We start from the raw sequence: 25,308 nt of genomic DNA on the forward strand, positions 1-25,308 counted from the left end.
CCCTCTCTTGAATCTCACTGTCCATTGTTCCTTTCTTATCTATCTGAAGATGGCGGCCTGTTCCTTGTGACGCAGTTAAATCAGTAATCTTCCTCGTGGTTCTCCCTTGCCCTAGTGTATAAAGTGTGTAATGCGTGAGTGGTTAATAAAGCCTCATAAGGTAATGATTATTAAAACTACAAATATGCTAGTGATTAATTAAACTCTATATAAGCTAGTTGCTAATTAAAGCTACATATAAGCTAGCTGCTGATTAAAGCTGTATATAAGCTAATTTTATCAACAGATCCCTCTCTTGACGTCTGAAGGACGTCACTTTCTTAACCTTCCTACCCTGTTCACACGCTTGTGTCTGCCTCTGCCTCTCCTGACCCTACTAGGCTGTTCTGCTCTTCCCATACTGGGTAAGCTCCATAAGGAGGGGGTGGTGGTGGTTCCTTGGAGAGGGCAGTGGTGATAAGACGGCCAACCAAAGAACGAATACAGGGTATTATACAACATCCACATGACACCAGTATTGCAATGAACACACCCGCTGACACTGCTATTGACAAGATCAGGTGCTTCCATTTTCCAAACATGTTTTCCATCCAATTTCCAAATGGATTGTTTACACCTGATGCTTCCTGCATTTCTTTTGACAGTGCCTTCAGACTATTCAGTGCTTTTGTGACTGAACCGTCCGGCGCAGTGTTGTTGGGGATGATAGTGCAACACAGGTCTCCAAACATTGAGCAAAAGCTCCAAAGCCATTCTGTTTTGCATAGAAATCAAAGAAGTTGGGGCCAGCTGCTCAGCCAGACCCTCTATTGCATCCCTAGTATGATTAGCCAAACGAAGAACATTGTAATGCACATAATTGATACGATCAACATTTTTATTCACTGTTATCCATGGAATTATACTCACGATACTCTCAAAACCTGCTGCAATTTGGTCTACCAATTTGTATTCATTAGGCACTCCTCTGGGCACTCCGATTGCATCTATGTAGGTTGGACCTTTGTCCAGACTGAACTCAGTTCCAGCTGCTCTTTTTGCTAAGATATGTCTGCGTCGGGTCAGGTTTTGTACTTTGTTTTGCTCCTGTAGTATTTTGTCTCCCACTAAGGTAAGTGGCATTGCTAGCCTCACCATAGCACACACTCCGATTGTAGATGCTGGTATGTTAGAGAATAAGCGCAGACCCCCACAGTAGTAGAATAGTCCTCCCCTAGCCCAAGAACCTATCTCTGAGCCTGGTCGTGTCATGTTGCACCAGTCTTCTGGCACTCTGCCTAGGTTGGTTTGAGCTCTATCGTTGGTGAAATGGTAACAGACATATCTGGATCCTAGTCCTTTGTAAGCTTTGAAATAACCTACTGCAGTTTGGTTGTCAATTGGTGGAAATATGGATGCCAGAGTCGTGCAATTTGGTGGAGTAGCCATTTTAGTCATATTTGTCATGCATGCGTATCCTGTTGGGTCAGATTCAGGATATAGTGGTGCTGGTTCGGTGAACATAGCTGGTCTAGCTGCAGCACAAGCTACACAGCCACTCATTTTGTTTTTTATAGCATTATCTACAATCCAATTTAACCAAACATTGTCGTTTCCATGTCCTGTAGCTAATTGGATCACCTGTTGGTGGTTGCTGAAAAGTCAAATTACAAATTACAAAACAAATTATGCATTTTGCGTCAGATTACCTCGGACCTCTGCTAGAGGTCTGGACGGCTCAGGTGCTGGGGCACAGTGTGACAGGTGGTGCCAAGGTGCTCCTGCTTTACCTATGACTTGGACCGAGTGTGAAGTAACCTCCTTCACTTCGTACGGCCCTGTCCACCTGGGGTCAGTCCACTTTCTCTTATGAACTTTGACCCTGACCCAGTCACCCTCTCGGATGAGATTTTTTACCTTTTCCTGGTCAGCTGCACTGGTTCGCTGGACCTGTTTGGAGAGAGCCTCCGTGAGAATGATTAATGCAGTCATATATGCCTTCATTTCAACTTGCTGCACATCTAAGGCAGGAATATGACTACCGTCTCTTGGAGGACCAGGCATTTGCCTCCCTGTCATTAACTCATGTGGTGAAAGATGCGTCTCATTTCCTTGTGCGCTCCTCATTGCCATTAGAGCTAGTGGTAAAGTTTCAACCTATGTCAGCTTTGATGCTACACATGTTTTCGATATTTTCGATTTTAGCGTCTAATTTGCCCTCTCTACCAGTCCTTGTGACTGTGGATGATACACTGATCCATACCTATGTCTGATTCCTAGTCTGGCTTCCACTTCCTGCAAATGCTTATTACTGAAATGTGAACCATTATCGGACCTTATGCATCTAGGAACACCATAGCGAGGTATCAGTTCTGTTTGCAGCCACTTTATTACTGTCTGTGCGTCTTCTCTTTTAGTTGGGATTGCCTCCACCCACTTTGAGAATCTGTCCACCATTACCAAGATGTACCTTTTTCCTTGTACTCTGTTTTCATGTCCCATGTCAGTAAAGTCTATGCTGATGTCTTGGAAGCAGGCTGATGGTACAGGATAAGAGCCCATAGGTGTTTTGTACGGTTTCTTCACATTGTGATCCCCACAGGTGGTGCATTCGTCGCAGAAGAGGGACACCATACTTTCCATGTGTGGGTGCCACCACAGTGCTTGCATCCTTTGTAATGTTCCTTTCTTTCCTTCGTGCGTTGGTCCATGTGCCTCTGGTATCAGTGAGACACACAATTCTGCTGGTGCTACCACTCTGCCATCATGGGATCTCCAAAGTCCACTTTCTCCTCTTGTTGCTCCTCTTCTTTGCCATTCGGACCATTCGTATGGTCCAGCCTTCTTCTGTATCTCAATCAGTGTTTCTTCAGTGATTTCTGGTTCTTGTATGGCTGTTTTCAGAACCATCTGTTTTGGTCTGTATCCTCCTTCTTCTTTAGCAGCTTCATCTGCCATGTCATTTCCCGCAGCTATTCTGGTCCTTGCTTTACCATCATGTCCTTTGCATTTCATGATTGCCACTCTGCTTGGTAGGCTCATAGCTTCCACCAGTGCCATGATTTCCTTCTTGTGTTTGATGGGTGCGTCCATTGATGTCGTGAATCCTCTTCTTCGCCACATGGGCCCATCAACGTGAGCTGCTCCATGTGCTTAAGCAGAATCTGTGAAGATGTTTACTGATTTTCCTTCTGCTATTATCAAGGCTTGTATGAGCGCTTCGACTTCTGCCAGCTGCGCTGATGCTGGTTGAGGTAGGATACCTGATGCTACTATTGAGTGTTCCATATCTTCGAATTGTCTCACCACAGCATAGGATGCTGTGGTTCCTTCATCTCCTTTGTAGCAACATTCCTCCTGTTTCATAGGCAATGTGTGCTCTTGTGCATTCTTTTTGAATTTTCTGATTTTCTTGCAGCTCCGAATGTGAATTTTTGCTTAGGAGGATTCTTTGATGAGTCTCTTTCTCCCCCTTTTTTCTGATACAAAACTGCATTTACCATCCCTCCTTTTTGTTCAGAAACATCTAGGTGGAAAGGGAGTGAATAGTCTGGAGCTTGAAGTGCCGATGCATGTGACAGAGTCTGCGTGAGAATGGTGAACACATCTTCTGCTTCTTGTGTTCAAACTAGTGGGGCTGAGGTGTTTCATGATGGAGGATGCTTTCTCTGTGGGCTGTGGGCTGTGGGCCGTGGGCCGCTTGATGAGAGAGTGCGACCCAGGAAAGTGACTTGTCTCCTACATGTTTGGACCTTGGTTCTCTTTTGAGGCTAATAGTTGCAGCAGTGTCTCTGTTGCTGCCAGGCATGTGGTGAAAGATATTGCTGTTCAGCTTGATTCTGGCTTCTTGGATGCTGATTGCCTGTCCCTCTCTGGTAATTTCCTCTTCTTCCTCGTGGTGAGCCTTGTTGTTGTTGCTGACCACGCGAGCGGGAGCGGCAGTCACGTGCGTAGTGGCCTGGCTTTCCACAGTTGTAGCAGTAGAAAGTTCCTCCTTGCTGCTTCTTTTTGTCTTTAGCAGTCTTTTGAGCCACAAGCTCTGCCAGCTGTCTCATTAGTGACACTTGTAGTGCTTCGAGCTCCACATCTGATCCTTCCACTGCTGCTCGGTGTTCAGCATAAGTGTGTTCTTTGCCTGCCATGTCTGCAGTGTCTTCACTAATATGCAATATAAAACGTTTGGATTCAGTATTCCCAAATGTCCACCAGATGGAGCCACAGCTCCTGTCCACTGTTCTTGTAGCAGTTCCTGAAGTGGCCACAGAAAGAGCCAAAACTTCTGTCAAATGTCCTTCGAAATCAGTACAGTTCTAAACTTATTTCGAGGTCTCTGTGTGAATAGATAAAAAAAAAAAAAAAAACTCTTCTCCCACTCTAAGATGGCAATTTTCTGCCCTAATCTGATGGTTTAAGCAAGCCGTTACTTTCAGGGTCACTGTTATCTGTTCCTATCGTGCGAACGGGTGACGGAATGCCCCATTCGGCGTTTTTGACCTTCTTACAGTGACCTCACAACTCCGCAATATAAGCTTTACAAGTATAACGCATATTTTTAACAGTGTATGAATGTATTTTATTTACAAATCCCCCTTTTCACCCCTGCTAGGTGTGAACTTCTATGTTTGTTTTTTTTTGGAATTACTCATTCAATGGCTGTAACTCGATGTTTAGATCTCTATCATCTGAATCGTCTGGATCAGAAGTTGGTGGGGGTGCTTTGTCTAGTACGGGTGTGTGTGTCTGATGCGGGGATGAAGAGGGAAGAGGGGCAGTTGAATTAGATAGGTGCTGGTGTGTGTGTTACGTGGTTTCGAATTTCTCAGATTAGTATGGCAACAAATATGCCCATAACCCCCCTTTTTAGTTTTCTTCAGCTCTCTGTCCTTGGAGCCGATACACTCCCTACGGCCGCACCTGTTTTGTTATCAGGAATGTTTTCCTCCCTTTTTTTTTCTCAGCGTCTGTCTGACTGAATGGATCCCTGCTTTTTCCGCAATAAACTTTGCTAACGGTCCCTAGGGAACACAATGTTCCAATAAACCTGTAGTCTCTGTAACTATTCCAATAAAGCTGACGCTTATATTAACCCTCAGCTGTCTCTCAGTCTATTCTAGTGTTTTTTATGTTTGTGTGTGATTGCAACGCCTGTGTATAATGCGTGTTTTTTCTGCTCAACTGACCATCAACTTTGAAAATCACACACGAACATTCGCATCAACTCAGCTTCAGCTCTCAGCTCTCTCATATGCGCCTCAAATACGCACACTCATTCAAACAAAAGTGAATCCATACACTGCCTTCTCAGAAATGCGCAGAAATCACAGACATGGTCTCAGGAGAAAGTGGATAGCTTCACAAATACAGTCCAATAATAAACACAAATTAAAACATACACTGCCGTCTCTGAAATCACAAATCAGTCACGAGCGCGGTCCTCGAAGGAGATGAACAATTCTTTTTCAGACACACTATTTGGCATCAGCGTATTTCAACGGCAATTTCTTTTTTTTTTTTTTTTCAAACTCAGCAAACCGACTGCTGTGCTGACTGACCTCTTGGCCACCGCACAAATGACAAACTGCTTCTCAGCAAACAAACACAGTCAAATGATAAACACAAATTAAAATCTTACACTGCCGTCTCTGAAATGCGCACAATTCACAAGCACGGTCCCCGAAGGAAATGAATATCTTTACAAATACAGTCAATTAATAAACAATTCTTTCCCTAACCAACACACAAAACAAAACAGCGCTATTTTAGTACATCACAACGGCCGCTGCGTTTTGTAAAATACATGTTACAGCCGGGGATCGAACCCGGGCCTACCATGTGGAAGACCGTTATGTTAACCACTTCGCCATCAGCACAGTATATCAACAACACAATTTTAATACTCTTTAAGTAACCTAGGACTCTGCTGGTCCTTTTCGCTTCTGGTTACGTTCTTTAATTTCGTCCGTTATCAACAATACATCGGTTAACTCAAGCCTTGTGCTCTCATGCAGAAACTACGTCTAGGATACTCTAAGCAGAGATATCATGTTTTTACACTGCACGCTACCCCACAAGCCTGGTGTCCTGAGACTTGATGTCGTCTTGATAAGGTAATTTTCTCTTCGCCCGCTATCAACGATTCATCGGTTAACTTAAAACCTGTGCTCCCGTGCAGAAACTATCTAAAGGTTACTCTTCGCAGAGATAACTTGGTTTTACACCACACGTAACACACGGGTTTAGTGTCCTGAGACTTGATGTCGTCTTGATACGGTAATACTTCACGGTCAATTCTCTCAATACAGTTTATAATACAGTGACATCAATGACATATATCCCCGTCATGTTATACAATTTCTTCGTAGTCCAAAACGTCTTATACATTACGTTAAAGATCACGCTATTTGTGGCATGGATTCGAGTGCTTCGTGATCCACGCGTGTGTGCGTTTCACCCTACTTCACATCTACAAGGCCACAGGTGCGTTATCTTTCGCCTTTTATCTAACGTTTTCTGCTGGACTCATTCACTCATATGTACAGACCCCCCAAATGGCTGGGCTGAACAACTCCGCAGCAGTGTGATTATTCTTTACCAGTACTCTATGACTATGCCATACTCACAGTTCGGTCAGTCGGATAAAATTTGGATTATGTCTATAAATACAATATGCAGAATTCAGTTAAATAGGTTTCTGCCTACCTTTTGATGTGCCGGCACTATCAGACTGTTCCCGAACTGCAGGCACGACCTGGTGGCAAATACCAGGGCTCCCAACCTCCAGGGAGACTCGCATTTTTTTTTCTTCTGAAACACAGATAGAGAGGTCTGTTAACATTCCAATCCGATTTCTCTGTATCAAACTTGCCCGCGCATCCTCCACCAATTTGTTGTGAAAATAAAGCTGTCTTTCACACTTAGAGCGGATTTAAGAATGAAACAGAAGCTCTCAGAGGCGTATAGTTATATCAAAGCAATAGATTTATTTATCAACAGAGTTATTCAGCCCAAACAATTAAACATGCATGGGTTCTAATGGTTGAACCTCGCAGAGATTCACCATGAGACACACTTGGACACAGCAGTGTGAAACTTAATATAGGGATATTGCATCTAATGCACATACTGGGGGTTATATGGGAGTTCCAAATGCATGTATAGTGAGACACACGGTGATCCATTAAAACCAGCTGAGCAAGCTAAGAAGCCTCTATTGCTTTACTTTACAGTTCTCAATACCAAATTCACATCTATTGCCTCCACGCTTCTCTCAACATGAGCTGACGGCAGCAATTTTTTTGCATGACTGAACCCAAAGAGCGTTGAAGGTGCTCATGTTTCTGGTGAACGGTGAGTTGAATATACCCATTTGCAACTAATGATGGTGAACATGCACGGTGTGGGCAGCATGGCAAAGGATTGGAGACATCAGCCACCGTCTATACATCCTGCAGATAGTGTTTTCTACACTTGTATCACGTGCACACGCTTGGTTTTTATGTGCGCAAGTTTTGACACTAGTTTCCAAATTCATATTCACAACAATTACAACAAAGTAAAAGCTAAATGAGAATATGAGACATAAAGTAGTGCAAGTTAAAATATAGGGATGAAATATAAACACAAGTGACATATAACATGAAGTAATGTTAATTTGTGTTTCAAATGGATGAACTGCATGTTGACAGGAATGTAATAATATACACAGAGGTGTAAACAGTTTGTAAAACAGTAAGTGAAGTATATAGAGGTAAAGTGCCATAGTGATGAGGTCAGGAGCTCTCAGAACTTGCGGGTTGAAGCCGGCTACGTCAACAAAGCACAGAGAAGCTCAGATTACAACACACACAGAGGGAGAGTGACTTCTTCTCTGCTCAGGTAGACACTACTCTACTATATCTTTATATTGATAATAGTTAATTGCTAACATATAATTGCCCAGAATAGCATGCAAAAAACCTCACTTGGCAGTGTAATGCCCTTATAAATAGTCATAATACCATATTTCCAATTCATATGTATTATAATAATCTAATATTTGTCCTTAATGAATCCAATCATTCACAAAAAAAGGGATTTCCCTTTTTCTATGAAAGGAAACCCTTCCACCTGGAACATTTAGACACATCATAATTCCCATAAGAGCCAGACTGTGTCTCCTGTGCGCTGCTTCTTCTCTCTGCCTCCCTCCTGACAAAACAACCAGCCATGCATGTCCTCTGTAAGAATGGCTTAATGCAAAGATCAGTCCCTAAACGAGCAGGGAGTGGTTGGCATTTAGCACACAAACTAAGCCTCTTATAGTCATACTGTTCTATGGCTGTGCCAGGGCTCTCTGCCACCTGCAGGGGTACTGGATCATCTGGTTGTATGTCACTCTCATCTCCTCCAGAGGACGTGACATACTGGCTGTCCAAGCATTAAGAGTTACATGGTGGATGAGATTTTCAGCAGCTCTTACCTTTGCTTCTGACCAATTAGATCTCCAGTCAAAAGGAACATTTCAAGCCTTCGGTAGACTTTTATTTGTCCACTACATAAAGTACCAAATGTATCCTAGCAGATCATTGGCTCCACAAGCCGATGCTAACACCTACGTGTAGGCTACACTATGGTGAACTATGTAAAAAGGTAAAGGTAGATAGTTTGGTCTGATTAGAGGGCGTTAACAGTCTTTTATTTCATGACATGAATAAGTCCCATTCGGTCCACTCTATGTCAGAATTGTCTTTGAGGATTAGGGCTGATATCTCTGTTAACCTGAGAAATATCGGATGTCCGGAGGATAAACTGCTTTACTCCCAAGGTAACTCCAGAAGCTCCCAAAGCCAAGTCACCTGATCAAAAATGTGCCAAACACAGGCCTCGTAAGGTTTGTTGTTAGTAGGATGAAGAAGCCATTGTGAAGTCGTGATGATTGCGATGGACTGTCCAGCCTGTTCTCATTCCCAGGGCGTCAAATACTGACCCTGTGCCGCCCCTCGCTGTCTGATACCGGCGTAACACCCTTTAGTGTTTGTATGACACGAGCTGTCAAGTAACTTAATGTAAACCCATCTGAGTTACTATTCGACGCCCAGAGAAGATGCTTCAGGAGTGTGATGACGTAATATAAAGACTGAAAAAACCCACACAGGCCGGGATGTAGTGTGGATATGGATAATAGTGTCTCCATAATAGTGTGTCTCTACACTTGTTCGAAAGATTCTTTAAGTTCTACTTTTTTCCTAATTTTTCCTCCTCATAAACGCCCATTCTTGGATTATATGTGAGAGGTCTAACAGACTCATTTCTAAGGAAACAAGCATCACAGGGTCAGAGGAGGATGCCAGTGAGAGACAACTCACAGCTGCCGGTGAAGTGAGGCGAGGGACCCAGCGTGTTCTACATTTAGAGTGTCAGGCCTCAGGGTCAGCCAACAGCCTCCATGGGAAATGAATAGCTTAATAATGGTACGAACCACTCGCCTCTCCTCCGCCCACATCCTCTGCCTTTTGAAACCTCTGATTAAATCCTCAGCGCCGGCCCGACTCTGACGAGCACGGCGCTGTAAAGGGCGGTATTTCCCTGCCGTACGTTGACCGTGGACCCCGGCGGTAACCTGTTGTGCATCTTGCAGGTTTGGATTTCCATGGAAATGTGCCTGGGGATCAGTTCTTGGCTCCGACTGAACAAATGGGTTTTAAATCGCATTGAACTTTAAAGAGCACACTTATCAGTTGCCAAAAGTTTGCTGTGAAAACGTCTGACCGTGCCTTGCAGAATGCTCTTCATCATGACTCCCTGCTGAGGGAATGGAACCAAACCCTCGCCTGGAACATTCATGTTGTCCTTTGCAGGCCGTCATTTTGTAAAACGTTGGGCGCCACAATGCTGTGGATGTGGATTACTGATCGATGGTACGGACTTCTCAGCTGCTGCTGTTTCACTAGTCGACAAACACACAGCTCTGACTCATACAAGAAGAGCAGCGCAGTGCACACATCACCTTATTGTTATAAGTGTGTGATACACGTGAATGGCTCTTCAAGTCAGTATGTCGATTTGAGAGGGCTGTCCTGAAATATGTACCAGAATATATATGATTCTAGTTGTTGGCAGTGCATTTAGGAACAATCTGTTCTGTCCTTCCAGATCAAATATTTTTTCTTTGCCCAGCAGTCTGGATTTCTAATACAAACTAAACCATAACCTAGAGCTTTAAGTGGCATAAAAACATCCATAAGATCATGATTGACGCTTTGTCACTACTGCTTTTAACAACTGCATGTTAGTTTCAGTTGTTCATGTATACTAATAAGTAGCAGCACAACAGTTCATAAAACTCACGGTTTGGATCGGATCACAGATCGAGGCTACGGATCGGATCACAGCTCGGATCAGCACAAAGAAAAGAGGAGCAAATACAGAGTAACTTTTAGAGATCCCTGAGCCTGAACGCATCATAATGTAACAGACCGGAGCCTTGGTTCATTGGCCGTTAGCGGTGCTGATGCATAGACTGTATATAAGAGAGCGTTACTAGCTCTTCTCCTGTTAGTTTAAACACAGAGTGGTTGTTTACAATGGAACAGTATGAGATCGCCGACTAGAGAAGCATGAATGATGTCCTGATTGCATATTTTACAGAATATGGCGGATAACGATTGCCAGTAAAACTTTATTTCACACTGTGATGGTTAACGTCCGAATGCGTGCCGAACCGTGAGGGGGGTCGGTACGGATCACGGAGCGACAGTGGTCCGTTACACCACTAGAAGGAAGCCTTTTCTAACACCCTCACAGGAACTACAGATGAAAGATAGCCTTTTGGCTAATTCTGTAATTTTCCTACCAGGTGTGTTAATTAATTCATTCGCACCGTCCCTTCTCAAATAAACTAAACTAAAGTTTGCAGGAACCATTTTCGATAATGTTTTGGAGAATCTGAATATGAATCAGAAACCGTTTATTGCCATTGTACGTTGAACATACAAGGAATTTGACATGACGGGAGGTGCCCGACTACCGACGGGAAGAAACTGTTCATGTGTCGTGAGGTCTTGGTCCTGATGGACCTCAGCCTCCTACCAGATGGAAGGGGCACAAACAGATCATGTCCAGGGTGAGAGGGGTCGGCTACGATCCTTCTTGCTCGCTTCAGGGTCCTTGAAGCAAACAGGTCCTGGAGGGATGGCAGATTGCAGCCAATCACCCTCTCAGCAGAGCGAATGATGCGCTGCAGTCTGTCCTTGTCCTTGGCAGTGGCTGCAGCGTACCAGACGGTGATGGAGGAGCAGAGGATGGACTCAATGATGGCTGTGTAGAAATGCACCATCATTGTCTTTGGCAGGTTGAATTTCTTCAGCTGCCTCAAGAAGTACATCCTCTGCTGAGCCTTCTTGGTGATGGAGCTGATGTTCAGCTCCCACTTGAGGTCCTGGGATATGATGGAGCCCAGGAAGCGGAAGGACTCCACCACGTCAACGGGGGAGTCACACAGGGTGATAGGGGCTGGTGGGGCTACGTTCTTCCTGAAATCCACAACCATCTCCACTGTCTTTAGAGCATTGAGCTCTAGGTTGTTCAACCTGCACCAGGTCACCAGATGGTCAGTCTCCCACCTGTAGGCGGACTCATCCCCACCAGAGATGAGTCCAATGAGGGTGGTGTCATCCGCGAACTTCAGGAGCTTGACGGACTGGTGACTGGAGGTGCAGCTGTTGGTGTACAGGGAGAAGAGAAGAGGGGAAAGAACGCAGCCTTGGGGGGAACCGGTGCTGATGGTCCTGGAGGATGAGACGTGCTTTCCCAGCTTCACGTGCTGCTTCCTGTCAGACAGGAAGTCTGTGATCCACTTGCAGGTGGAGTCGGGCACGTGCAGCTGGGAGAGCTTGTCATGCAGCAGAGACGGGATGATGGTATTGAAAGCAGAGCTGAAGTCCACAAACAGGATCCTGGTGTAGGTTCCTGGGGAGTCCAGATGCTGGAGGGTGAAGTGATGGGCCATGTTGACTGCTTCATCAGTGCATTCACCGAACCCTTCGTAATTGGAAAAATAAAATATGATTTCTTCAAAACATAGGTATATATTTTATTCGTGCACAAAATGAACCATGCATCAGTTGCACACAAAATCACTGTGTGCAAAGAACAAAATCAACAAAACATGAATTTCACACAAAAACATAACTCAATGAATGATTTGCGATCAGGTACGTAACTTCGTACGATGCTGTGAGGATCGGTTAGTCAACAAACAAAAAATGAATTTCACACAAAAACATAACTCAGTGAATATTTACTGCAAATCAATGTGACTTTTGCTGTTGCCTTTCAGATACAAGTTCAGAAATGCGCGGCTTCACCTTGGCAAGTGCCACTCTCATATCATTTTGGCAGCAAAGTCTGTTCCTTTTCTTAGTTTTCATGTCCACCATCCTTGCTCAGGATTGTAACAAACGGTGTGAGTATCTCAAGGGCTTTCTTGGCAATACGAGGGTATGGTACGATTTGGTGACACCAAAACGTTGAGAGCGTTGTTGTTCCGAAGAGTTGCTGTTGAAGCTGGCTCTGCTGAAGTTCAATGATTTCGTCGAGGCATTCATCGTTGACATCTGCTGTCGCAACACTAAACGTGAACGGCTGTCTCACCCATGCTGGATATGACTGTGTGGTGGGGAAGTATCCGTCGAGGGACTTTGCAAGCACTTCTAAGTGCATGGCAAACGCTTGCTTCAGCTCCCCAGGGACAGAAATGTCTCCAATTCCAGACACGTCTTCGATCTTACTTACGCAGTCGTCCAGCAGGGGAAAGTTTGCGAAGTTGTCATTCTCTGTTCGTCGTTTCCATAAAGGTAGCTTTTTTTTAAAATGCATTCAGGTTTTCTTCCGCTTCGATGATGTTGACTCCACCGCCCTGCATGTACGCCAAGATGAGAATGAACTCAGAATCTTCGAAGCAATCTGCGTGACAATGTTGGTGCTCTTGCAAAAACAGAGCTAATTACACACGCATGGCAAAAACCCGATTCAGCACCTTTCCCCGGGATAACCACCGAACGTTAGAATGCTACAGAAGTACCTCGAATTCAGAGCCCATTTCCTGACAGAGCTCTTTGAAGATGCGGTGCTTCATAGCACTATTTCGCACGTATTTCACACATTCAACTACGGTTTTTAGTACTTCTGCCAGTTTTGGAGGCAAGGTTTTTGTTGCCAACGCATGCCTGTGCAGAACACAGTGTGTAACAATGATGTGTGGTGCATCGGATTTCACCAGCGCTCCAAAACCAGAGTGTCGTCCCAGCATGGCTGGAGCTCCGTCCGAACAAACTGCAGAAACCATATTCCACGAAAGATTGTTGTCTCTCACACACACACACACACACACACACACACACACACACACACACACACACACACACACACACACACACACACACACACACACACACACGGTCATTCGCGCCTGAAAGGGGGCGGGGCTTATCTCCATGGCTTATCTCCCTAAAAACAGTACCGTTTCCGCCATCCACCATTGAACTAACCACTAGTTCTGCTTTATACTTGTTGTGGAAGTCCCTCAAACGTCGGACAATCAAACGCCCCCATGTCTGGGTTCATAATATTTTCCGTAGTTGCATAACTGCGTCTGAATGACGGCCGCTTCCAGCGTCATTCGCGCAGCCCAGTGGAAATTCGCGTCATTCGCAACCATTCGCGTCTGTGCATTGACTTTACATGTAAACTACCTCGCAGTGTGTGCCGAACCCCTCGGCAGACATGACATGACATGACAATGACCGTCTATTCCTTAAGGTGCGTTCACACCAAACGGGGTGCTCGGTGTGAACGCACCATAATGAATAGACGGTCATTCATTTTTAAAGCGGCGGCTCACTTGATCGCAGTGTGTGCCTGCCGAACCCCTGAGAGTGACTCATCGAACCCAGGTTAAGAACCACTGCTCTAGAGCCTCACTGGTCCACTTCTTGAATTTCCTCACCACAGGTTTACATAGCTTGAGTTTCTGCCTGTATGAGGGAATCAGATGGACCATGACGTGGTCAGAGAGTCCCAGTGCAGCACGAGAGACGGCGTGATATGCCGCGCTGATTGTGGTGTAGCAGTGGTCCAGAATGTTCTCGTCTCTGGTTGGGCATTTAATAAACTGTCTGTATTTGGGGAGTTCATGGCTGAGATTTCCTTTGTTAAAGTCACTGAGGACAATAACTAGGGAGTCCGGGATGGTCCGCTCCACACACAGTATCTGATCGGCGAGCGCGCGCTGTGCTGCCTGCACGTTGCTCTGCGGCGGAATGTAAACACCGACTAGGATGAATGAAGCGAACTCACGTGGAGAGTAAAAGGGTTTGCAGTTAATTATAAAATATTCCAGGTCAGGAGAACAGTGTTGACGAATCACTGACACATCGTTACACCAGCCACTGTTGGTGTAAAAACAGATTCCTCCACCTTTCGATTTGCCTGAGAGCTCTCTGTCACGGTCCGCTCTGAACAGCTGGAAGCCCGCCAGCTGGAGCGCAGAGTCCGGAATCGATCCACACAGCCAAGTCTCAGTGAAGCACAAAACGGAAGATGAAGAAAAGTCTCTGTCTTTCCCCACTCGTAGCTGAAGTTCGTCCAGTTTGTTACACAGTGAGCGGACGTTTGAGAGAAATATGCCCGGCAGCGGTGTGCGGAATCCACGTGAGCGGAGACATACAAGCACGCCGGCCCGCTTCCCTCTCCTGCGACGTCTCACTGCTTGAGAAAGGATGAGCGCACCCTTAGCAAGAATGTCCAGTAATTCCACAGAAGTTAGCAGAAAAGTTGGAACTAAATCCGCTGGAGTCGTACCCCTGATGTTCATGAGCTCATCTCTGGTGAAGGAGCTCCGGGTAACGCAGCATAAAACTGAATTAACAACAAAAACAACACAAAACATTGCACACCGAATCGTCGAGGCAGCCATGTCCGGCGCCATCTTGGAAACAAAGTCCGTTGACTGTGAACGTTCTGCAGATCCATTTTGTGCTGGTTGTGAACAGTTTGCAGTTGCATTAAATAGGAATACCTCCTCTTTGTGTTGATGAAAGCTTAATCTGGTGCCTGGCTGAAGGCCACCTAAGCAGCATTCAAGAGGGAGGGGCACATCTTTGGAGGCCACCTTTCAGCCAGAAGCCTCTCTGAGTGGAAAGGAGCCATGCACCACAAACCACATGAGTAGAAGACATGCTTTTCAACGTCGCAGCAGAGAAACAACTCTTATTGGAGAAGAAGTGCTGACAGAGGACAGACATAGGACATCGAGGCAAGTGGGGGGGGGGGGGGGGGTTGACTGGATGACAATACTTGATGCCTTTGACCACCACACTTCAAGTATCCTCCACCAGTCTCAGGCATTCTGACTCCTTCTCTGGACACAGTGCTTCATTAACCAGCCCACGTTTACTGCTGTCTGGGATTTGTGAGTGTTACAGGACCGGATGGCCCTCCCAGACTTCAACAATGAGACACCAGCAGTATAAATAACACCACAGATGACTGGCTTCTTCCATCAGAACAATGATCTTTAGAGCAGTAATGGGTGTCGGGAATTTGATGGTTTTGATTCGTGTTATCAACATTTCCACAAATCAATGTAAAGCAATCTGACCTAATAGGATGTATTTACTCAAAGTCAAAGAGGAGTTACGTTTTTCATATTTGTTACTTGTTTACAAATAGGGGATGTTTGTTCAAGGTTTGTGAATTGTGTCGTATTGTTGTACTTCTCTCCATCATTCCTCTTACTAGTACTGCCAGTGTACTCACCAGGTAAATCAATGCACATCTGGAGACTTGGCAACATTGATAAGAGCACATCTGTTGGGGAGAAACAGGTTTTAAACAAACCCTGTTATTTGGAAGAGAATACTAAGTAGATAGATAAATCATAACAGGAGGTATCTGTTGTGTGTACAGACTGATGTCAGTTTGACCTACTGTACTTGTACTAGTTGGGTGCTGAGGGATTAGTTTTGTGCTCCCAGATCTCAGCCATTAACTTAGTGAGTACAAAGTTCTTAAACCTAATAGAAATGATGACAAGAACCTTTGAAACAAGAACCAAGTTGTGATTGAACAGCAATGATCATTTAAGATATACTGAAGATGAAGTTGAATATGTTTACATAAAACACATCGTTGTTGTTTGGGATGTACCAGAATCTGTATTCTGTATTCTGTAGTCCCCCCATAGAGGCAGTCAGTGATATATTTGCATCACCATCTTCTGCAGTCAGCAGGAATGTGCATTGCATTAAATGGTGACCTGATTATCGAAACGATAGTAACCTTTAATATACTGTATGCAAGACCACGACATGAAGCCCATATATGATTAACATGTTGAAGTGCCTTAAACCTGCACCCTCTCCAAAGGCCAGCAGGGGAAGGTCTATGAGAAAGTCCAAGTCTGAGAAAATGACTTCTCTCTTGATTTATTACCTCAGTAAACATTGTAAACATGAGTTTATGGTCTCAATCTCTAGTTTCAAGTCTTCTTCAATACAGCATGATGTTCATTTACATTATGGTCCATTTAGAGTCAAACAGACCATAAAGCAGGGGATGCTTTAGGGCGGGGCTACACAGTGATTGACACGTGGCTACTGCTACCAGAGCCGTACACTGTGTCTCTAGGTCATTCCTCTGCAGTCCAAATATGGTAACTTCCGTTCACTGGCTCCAAAACGGCAAGATTGCCCGTCGCCATGTCAAACTCGACGCTTCAAAACATCAGTCCACAAACCAATTGGTGACGTCACGATGACTACGTCCACTTCTTATGTGAAGTGTTGTCCACGCACAACACTTTATGTCCCACTTTGATCTTGGTGATGTTCAGTGGAGTTTCAGTTGACACCTTCAGTCAGTGTATGTGGATTTATGTGCAGCTTATTATCAGAGGAACGGATGATGCTTGGCTGGTCTTTTTTTCACAGACGTGAGGCATCTTTTGAAAGAGCCATATTGTTGTTGCAAGACCCACAGCAGATGTAAGAAACAACCTGTAACTTGCCTGGAGCTGCTTCTCTGTCAGGCCTCTCCATCTGACCAGATCTCTCCCTCTCTTTCTTCCTCTCGCTGTCTCTCTCCCTCAGGCATGCCCGGCTTCATCAAGTCCCCCGATGATCAGACGGGGATTTCGGGAGGAGTAGCATCGTTCGTGTGCCAGGCGGTGGGTGAGCCCAAACCTCGCATCACCTGGATGAAGAAGGGGAAGAAAGTCAGCTCTCAGCGCTTCGAGGTACGACCTCGGGAGCAGGCCTTCAAAGCTCCCTCTCGGATGTGTGCAGAACCACCCTGTCTCACACCATTGCGGCTCATTAGCTCTCTGCTGTATAGACAAAGACAGACAGAGCAGAATAGGTTGTGTGCTCTCATTTTCTACTGGCAGTGTGTCAACATATATACTCAGGTGGATGTGTGTTTAGCAGCAGCGAGCATGAGCTGCAGGCCGGGGCTGTATTTACTAATGTCCACCATGCACTGAAACCTATTTAGTGCCTGTTTGGAGACCACTGATGCAAATCAAGTCTCGTCACAACATTCAAATTAGAATAGCTGAGGCTCAGCATCACAGTGAGCACATAGTTCAGGTTAAACAGTGGCACTGACAGGTTGGAGGGCAGAAGTGTAATCAGCCACAGTAGAAGCCAGCAGCTGATAGGCCGTCAGGTCTATTCAGTGTGTGTGTTTAAGGAGGACCATGACACCTCTTACCTCAGACCAAAGTTCCAACGGTAATCATAGATTTTTTACGTTCTGTAAATTATTAAATTACAAATTTGCTAAATTAGCCGCAGAGCAGCTAATTGAAGCTTAAAGCAGTTTGGGGGCATGTTTTGCTCTTGTGGCCTTGATTTTCACTGCAATATAAAAGTAGAGAGAACTCTTGTTTGTTGTGCAGAATAACAAAGTTACAATTCCATAAATCATAAATGCTGGAATCCAACATGTTTTCAAGTTGCCACAAGTGTTCCCAATGTGTTGTATTCATTGAACTATATACATGTTTACAGCCTCTTGTCCTCTCCTCAATGCATCGTAGCAGCCTGGAGTTCAGTCAAAGTGTCACAGATGTTTTGTCTCAGATGAGTCAATGGCTTCATAGTTGCGTTGAGGAGCTCAGAGTTTCATGTTTTTTACAGCAAACGTTTTTTTGAAAATATGAGACACATAGAATGGGGTCTGCAGGTACCAACACACATGCGTCGGCATTGTATTTCTCCACCAAAAGCTTTGTCATTAATTTATATTTTTAAGTTTTTAACGCAGTTTTTAAGCCACAATTCAACACTACACGTCGCGATCCTGATTGTTTTACTTATAGTCTTTAACAAGGTAAACTATTTTAGTTATCAGATGTCTGTTAGCTTGTCGTGGACTGTCCTGACTGCTGCTAGCCTGAGTTACTATTGGTTTTAGCCCGGTAGCTAGGCTAGCCAATTGTTTACAGTTACATTTTAGCTTCTTCTACAGTTACTTCTACTTATTTTAAGCCCAACCATGATGTTTTTCCTCAACCTTACTGATTGTTTTGTGGCCTAAACCTTTTTGTTTGAATTCACATCGTTAACCACGTGTTTACTGCGACCGCAGTGGAGTCATAGTTTGACCCGCTGGGCTATCCAGTGTGTGAGAAACTGTCGCCAAGGGTCCAAATGGATATCCAATTTAACAGCCACTGTCCATTCTATTCTTAGAGAGTCTGGTCCTGGAAAGCTTTGCTTTCAGGAATTATTGAGTTGAAAGATCAACCTTTAAGTTCTGTGTGAAGTTATTTACCGTTTCACAATATTTCAACAGCAGACTAGAATGGTATTTTTTGTAATCAGTGGTTTGACAAAAAAACGAGATTTATTGTCATTTCTATATAATACATATGCATTGGTCTAGAGACCTTCTCAGTCTCTTTCCAACATCTCGTGCACATTAGAATATGCAGAATCTTTGTGAGAATCTTACCAGAATCTAGACATTTCCCGCACGCAGCCGCACACAGTAACTTCTGTTTAACAGGACTGCGTGAGGCTTCCTGCAGGACTCCTGAGCAGCAGGAAGCCTCATTAGCTGCCAGCCGACCCAAAAGACTTCAAGTGAAGAGACTCGACATGAGTCCTGCGTAGAAACTTGGTTCATGTCGTTGTGAGTAATAGGAATTATCTTCCACCTATCTGCTCAGCATTACTCAAACTGACGGCTACCTTGTATGTGTGTGCATGGAGACAGCTCTCCACCCATTATTCAATGAGATTCAGTAAAATCAAGCTTTCTTTGATTGATCAAATCGAAAACGTATCTTAAATCAAGGCCAATCAGTGGTCAAAGACAAATATGACTTAAAGCAAACCCTTTACCATCTATGGCCATCCAACAACAACACGCTATACTGCTTTTAGAACTCAGCAAACAATCCTGATGTTCCCAGAAGGACACATTTACTGATCTTGGTCTTGGTCGACATTTCTTAATTGCGTCCAACTTCAATTGATTTGCCTTTGACTAAACAAACCATGTATTGTGTTGCCGCAGGACAAAGTTCCTCATATGCCTATGCATGACTTAGTCTCATTCACGGTTGAAGAATCTTTACATATGAATGAACATATGTTTTCCTGATAAAGTTGAATGACTGTTGATCAATCATACTTTTAGGAATTAGATGTGCGGCCAGTTGATTGGATATCGATGATACCAGTTATCTGGATAAGGACATCTGATCATGGGTCGTTACCTGATATTAATAAGCATTCTGAATGAAAATAAGGTTGAGTTGTTGGACTAAGGTCCAGGGAAGCAGCATAGGTTTTTTGCCCAGTGCATCAAACTATGACACTCCCTTTGTCATGTTGAAATGGTTAAGAATGCTTATGAATTCAAACAAACACACTTGCTGAGGTACAGACAAAAAAAACCCACTTAGGTTTAGGAAAAACATCATGGTTGGTCTTAAAATAAGGAGGTAAACTAAGTAAAATGTAAACGTAACAGAGGTACGGAAAACATGTCACTTCAAATGACTCAACGCTTTGGGACAAACACCGGTCTCCTGGTTGAAAGTCATGTGTTGGTTTGACCCATCAACCTCCAGTCACCAGTCACCGAGTGTCACCACAGTCCTGTTATGCAAAGCGTCTTACTGCAGAAGTATGCAGAAGTTTAACCCTCGCTGGTATGAAAGGGCTATTTTCCATGTCGGAGCTCCTTTGCGATGGCTTGAGGTTGAGTGCATGGGTGGCAGAGCTCGGTCTACAAACGGATTTACATCAAATGTGAATTATTTGTTCCAGCATAGCCCATTTATTTTTAGCACAAATTAGCGCATGGCGAAAAGTAAAAAAAAGAAGTAAAAATGAGTAAATACATTTTAAAATTCCGGCGAAAAAGACAGGTGAATAGACGCTGCAGTATTTACGTCTCGATGACGTTATTCTGAGTGTTGGTGGAGCTGCTACAATGTTAGCTTAGCATAGCACCGCTCCATCAGAGCTCCATTGAGAAGACAAGTATTTTATAAGTTATTTGTTTGTCGTCTTGCAGAGAGAAGTAACGAAACATGAATTCAGACTTTTTACAAATCGGCATCATTATGCAGTTATTTCGGAGTCCCTTGTTGTCGGTTTATTGCCGTTAAATCACAGCTAAATCAGTTTATTTAGTGTTCCTACAGCTGTAGTAAACAGCGACCTGTGGCTTGCTAGACACAGTGAATACAGCTCGATAAAATCCACGGAGCTCCTCTGAACAATGTTATGAACCAGACATGACGGCGTTTAGTTTTCCGGGATATCTGTGACTTCCACAACACGTACTAAGCAGAAATAGAGGTTTCTAACTTTCAAGCAGCCTTTAGACGCAGAAGCACAAATGGATGAAACAATCACAGAAGTAATTGGCATTTTCAGGCAATTCAGTGTGCTTTCCATAAATTAAAACAAAAATAAGATCCATGTATCGAAAATGATTAAAGGATAGCACACAGTACATAAAATAGTAACTAAACCGATAGTAATATTTTTAAAAGGTAAGCCAAACAAAGGAAAATACAACCTGCATAAACTAGAATAAAGGCATTGTAAAAACATAGAAGCTCAATCATAGGCACATGAAGAGAGAAATGGTTTTAGCCTGAATTTAGAAATTGCCACATTTGGTTCACATCCAGGTTCGTTTGTCAGTTTTGTCTCAAACTCAGAGAGCAAGAGAGAGACGAGTTTGAAAAACACTGAAGTAAAGGTGAGCCTAGATACTCGACTATTGAACGGTTGGCTCTAAAGAGCCGGATTTGACTGCTCTCTCTCTCTCTCTCTCTCTCTCTCTCTCTCTCTCTCTCTCTCTCTCTCTCTCGCTCTCGCTCTCTCTCTCGCTCGCTCTCTCTCCCTCTCTCTCTCTCTGTCTCTCTCTCGCTCTCTCTCTCTCTCTCTCTCTCTCTCTCTCGCTCTCTCTCTCTCTCTCGCTCGCTCGCTCAAGCTCTCTCTCTCTCCCTCTCTCTCTCTCTGTCTCTCTCTGTCTCTCTCTCTCTCTCTCTCTCTCGCTCGCTCTCGCTCGCTCGCTCTCGCTCGCTCTCTCTCCCTCTCTCTCTCTCTGTCTCTCTCTCTCTCTCTCTCTCGCTCTCTCTCTCTCTCTCTCTCTCTCTCTCTCTCGCTCTCTCTCTCTCTCGCTCTCTCTCTCGCTCTCTCTCTCTATGTATATATGTATATATGTGTATGTATACATGTGTATATATATATATATATATATATGTATATATATATATGTATGTAGATGTAGATTCTGGTTGCCTTTTAAAGTTGATAAAGATAATAAGTACAGATATTTGTGTTATTTGTATTCTAATATACACTTTCATGTTACACAAGGAAAGAAACAGCATACTTTAATTTAATAATTTAATTTTATAGTTGTCATGCATAAATGGATGGCCTTGCTGGGAATAAGAATAATGGACACATCGCACCATTTAAAGAAAGGTTCTCGGGGTCATTCCCCCAGAACCCCCCAAGGTGACTAGTGCCAACCTGGATACAAGTAGAACGTTGTTCTCCCAGCAGCACCTATGGAAGTGTTCCTCAAACTGATGGCGTGCCTGTGTGTGGGGCCGGTTGACCCCCTACCATGGCAGGAAGAGAGTGCAGCTCTTCAACTCCTTCATTCGAGCAAACATGTGATTCTTGCCAGTTGGCTTGTCGGGTCACACACACCGCGGTGGGGCGGAAGTGTAAGGCCCAGTGCCTTGACCTCTGAATGTCTGGAGCAGGACAGGCAACACAGGTGCCTGACCCCCCCCCCCCCCCCCCCCACATTCCTAAAGCCCCCTCACATACCAGTTGTCCACTCAAGCTCATCACTGTTTACATCCTCCTTCGGTGGCTCCCAGGTCCTGAGGTTATGATAATTTGGGTTCATTACAACTTGGGTCATTTTCTTGGTTTCGTTCATCATTGTAGCTGAAATCTGATAATGCACTAACATTGCTAGAAAGAACATCGGACGAAACTGGCAGTCCAAATGGATTACTCTGCTGTATGTGTGGACGGTGATCAATGAGATCAATGCATTGGTTTTACAATTATTGAATGATATAGCAGCATTATTGCACAAAAGCTCTTCATGGATGGCACTTTGTAGAACCCTTCACGGACTAATGAGTATGGCAGGCGCCGTTTCACTGACCAGGTTTCTTGAGTGTGGTCCGAAGTAAAACCTTGGAATTCTTGAGTCCTTGAGTCATTCTGTTGAGCTGATGACGTTTAAAACACAGACGTGAGATTGATATTCATCTTCCAATCTCACTCTCAACAGTATTTAGAAAGAGTATCTACCAACATGTTGAACTGTTCCTTTAAAACACTTTTACATACCTTTACAGCAGTATCGCAACATAATAATGCAATGAATCATTTCAAATCTTGAGGTAGAAATTCATAACAAAGGTCTAACAATCAAAAGTAGTCCCGTCTGATTTCATTTAGTGGACGGCACTCGTAGGGGGCGTGCTGGCTGTTAAAGGGTTGAATCAGGAAACTGTTTACTTCCTCTGAATTATAGACTTTTTCAATATCTATCTGAAGAACTTCCCTGAAACTCCTTTGTTCTTTGAGCAAATGGGAAAGCTTCCTCGTGCGTGTGCCACAGAGAACGACTCAGCAGGCATGAGTTTGAATAGAAATGTCACAGGTGATTACTGTAATCCTCCTCTGCTGTCGTCCGGCCAGGTGATTGAGTTCGATGACGGCTCGGGCTCGGTGCTGCGTATCCAGCCTTTGAGGACCCACCGCGACGAAGCCATCTACGAATGCACAGCCAGCAACGACGTGGGAGAGATCAGCACCAGCGCCAAGCTCACTGTGTTGGAGGGTAAGACCTGTCTCACTAATGTCCCACATGGGCCACTGTCCTCGGCCTGTCCTCACCTCCCTGACGGCTGAAGGGCTATTCTTCTTCTTGTGACCCCGTGTTGCCCTCACATTGGAGCTGGTCCTCATGTGCACAACACATTGAGCACTCTTATGATTCAGTCCCACATGTCTGTTTCTGTTTGTCAAACTCAACTCAGTCAGAGGGGATCAGTGGTGAGCCTTGAGTCACCGTACATTAAAGGCACATGCTTTGATAACTGCTGTGGGTGAGTGCTAGTGAGGGCTGGGGCCTGTTCCCACCACGCACACCTGTCCACGGGCCCCTGGAGCCACTAGTACAGTGGCAATATGAGGAGGAGGGACGGGCAGTATTTGGAATTGTACTGTATGGTAAAACTGAGTCTCTCCATAAAGAATCACACAAAAGCACCGCTTTGAATCCTGACCTCAGCTGATGCATTGCTGTCCCAGTAGGTCTGAAGCAAGTGGCATCTTTGGAAGCACTGATTCTATTAGAAACGTATCTAATTCAAATTAAAAGTCACAACACAGGCGTTGCTTCACCTGTGTTGCCTGTCCTGCTCCAGACATTCAAAGTGCACAGACCGGAGGAATGGAACCTGTGTGACCTTTCACTGCCATCGACTTCACTAGTTGTCTCCAGACATGCAGTCAGACAGCATCAGTGCAAGAAAGAGAATGTTATAGAAAGTGAATGCAGCTCTGCAACATCAGGCTTCAGAAGGGCTGCCATGTCTTCACCTGTGTCCCCCTAACGGGGGGACACAGGTGCATGTTAAGGCTTCATAGCTAAGATCAAGGTGTTGTACAATGAGGTTGAGAGTGTGCTGAAGATAAACGGCAGTCTGTGTGCTCCTTTTAGAGTGGGTAGAGGGTCCGGCAGGGTTGTGCCCTGTCCGGGATGCTCTATGCACTCTCCCTGGAGCCCCTCCTCATCAAGATACGCTCTAGCTTGCAGGGGCTGGTTTTACCTGGTTTTAGTAAGAACATGATTTTATCTGCGTATGCTGATGATGTTGTTGTTTTTATTAAGGACCAGAGGGATGCAGACCTTTTAACGAACATTGTGGGGGTTTTTAGCAGGACATCGGCAGCGAGGGTGAACTGGAGGAAAAGCGAGGCCCTCGCTGTCGGTGAATGGTGTGGCGGCCTCCCAGTTCTCCCCCAGAGCCTTGTGTGGAGGAAGGACGGGTTTAAATACCTGGGGATACATCTTGGGCAAGAGAACATCGTCCAGAAGAACTGGGAGGGCGTCACAGAGAAGATTGAGGGGAAACTTTCCAGGTGGAAGTGGCTTCTCCCTCAGATGTCTTTTAAAGGTCGGGTACTGGTGTTAAATAATCTCATAGCATCCCAACTGTGGCACCGACTAACCTGCCTAGACCCTCCCTCAGGTTTTTTAGCCGACATACAGAGGAAAATGGTGGATTTTTTTGGGAGGGTCTACACTGGGTGCCACAGGGGGTGCTGTTTTTAGCCAGAGAGGAGGGGGGACAGGGCTTCGTCCACCTAGCCAGCCGGACGGCCACTTTTAGACTCCAGTTTTTACAGAAATACCTCACAAGTCCGGAAGGTTTAGTGTGGCGAGATGTGGCCAGCTGCATCCTCAGGCGTGCAAATAACCTGGGGCTGGATGCTGCTCTGTTTTTAATTGATTCTAGTATTTTAAAGTTAAGTGGGTTGCCTCCGTTTTATCAGGGTGTTTTTAAGTCTTGGGCCCTTTTTACTCGGAAGAGGTGCCCACAGTCTAACTCGCTGTACTGGTTGCTGAGAGAACCTTTGATTCACAGGGCCAAGCTGGACATCAGCAGCAGCGTCACCCCTGGCCTGACGGGGGCGCTGCTGAGGTCACGAGCCCTGTGCCTGCAGCAGCTGGTGGATGCAGCGGGGCCGACGCTGAGCGATGCCCCGGCCCTGGGCT

General features: G+C 44.9%; 1 protein-coding gene across 1 annotated transcript in view; it reads left to right on the forward strand.

Moving 5' to 3' along the window:
- ptprfa (protein tyrosine phosphatase receptor type Fa) overlaps window positions 1-25,308 on the forward strand; it is a 343,585-nt gene that overhangs the window by 16,515 nt on the left and 301,762 nt on the right. Inside the window, exons 2-3 of the mRNA XM_079267305.1 lie at window positions 17,106-17,251; window positions 23,223-23,364. Coding sequence (XP_079123431.1) covers window positions 17,106-17,251; window positions 23,223-23,364 — 288 coding nt within the window. The remainder of the gene's footprint in view (window positions 1-17,105; window positions 17,252-23,222; window positions 23,365-25,308) is intronic.

The sequence above is a fragment of the Melanostigma gelatinosum genome, assembly GCF_949748355.1.
Source record: "Melanostigma gelatinosum genome assembly, chromosome: 4".
In the NCBI taxonomy this organism is placed as follows: domain Eukaryota; kingdom Metazoa; phylum Chordata; class Actinopteri; order Perciformes; family Zoarcidae; genus Melanostigma; species Melanostigma gelatinosum.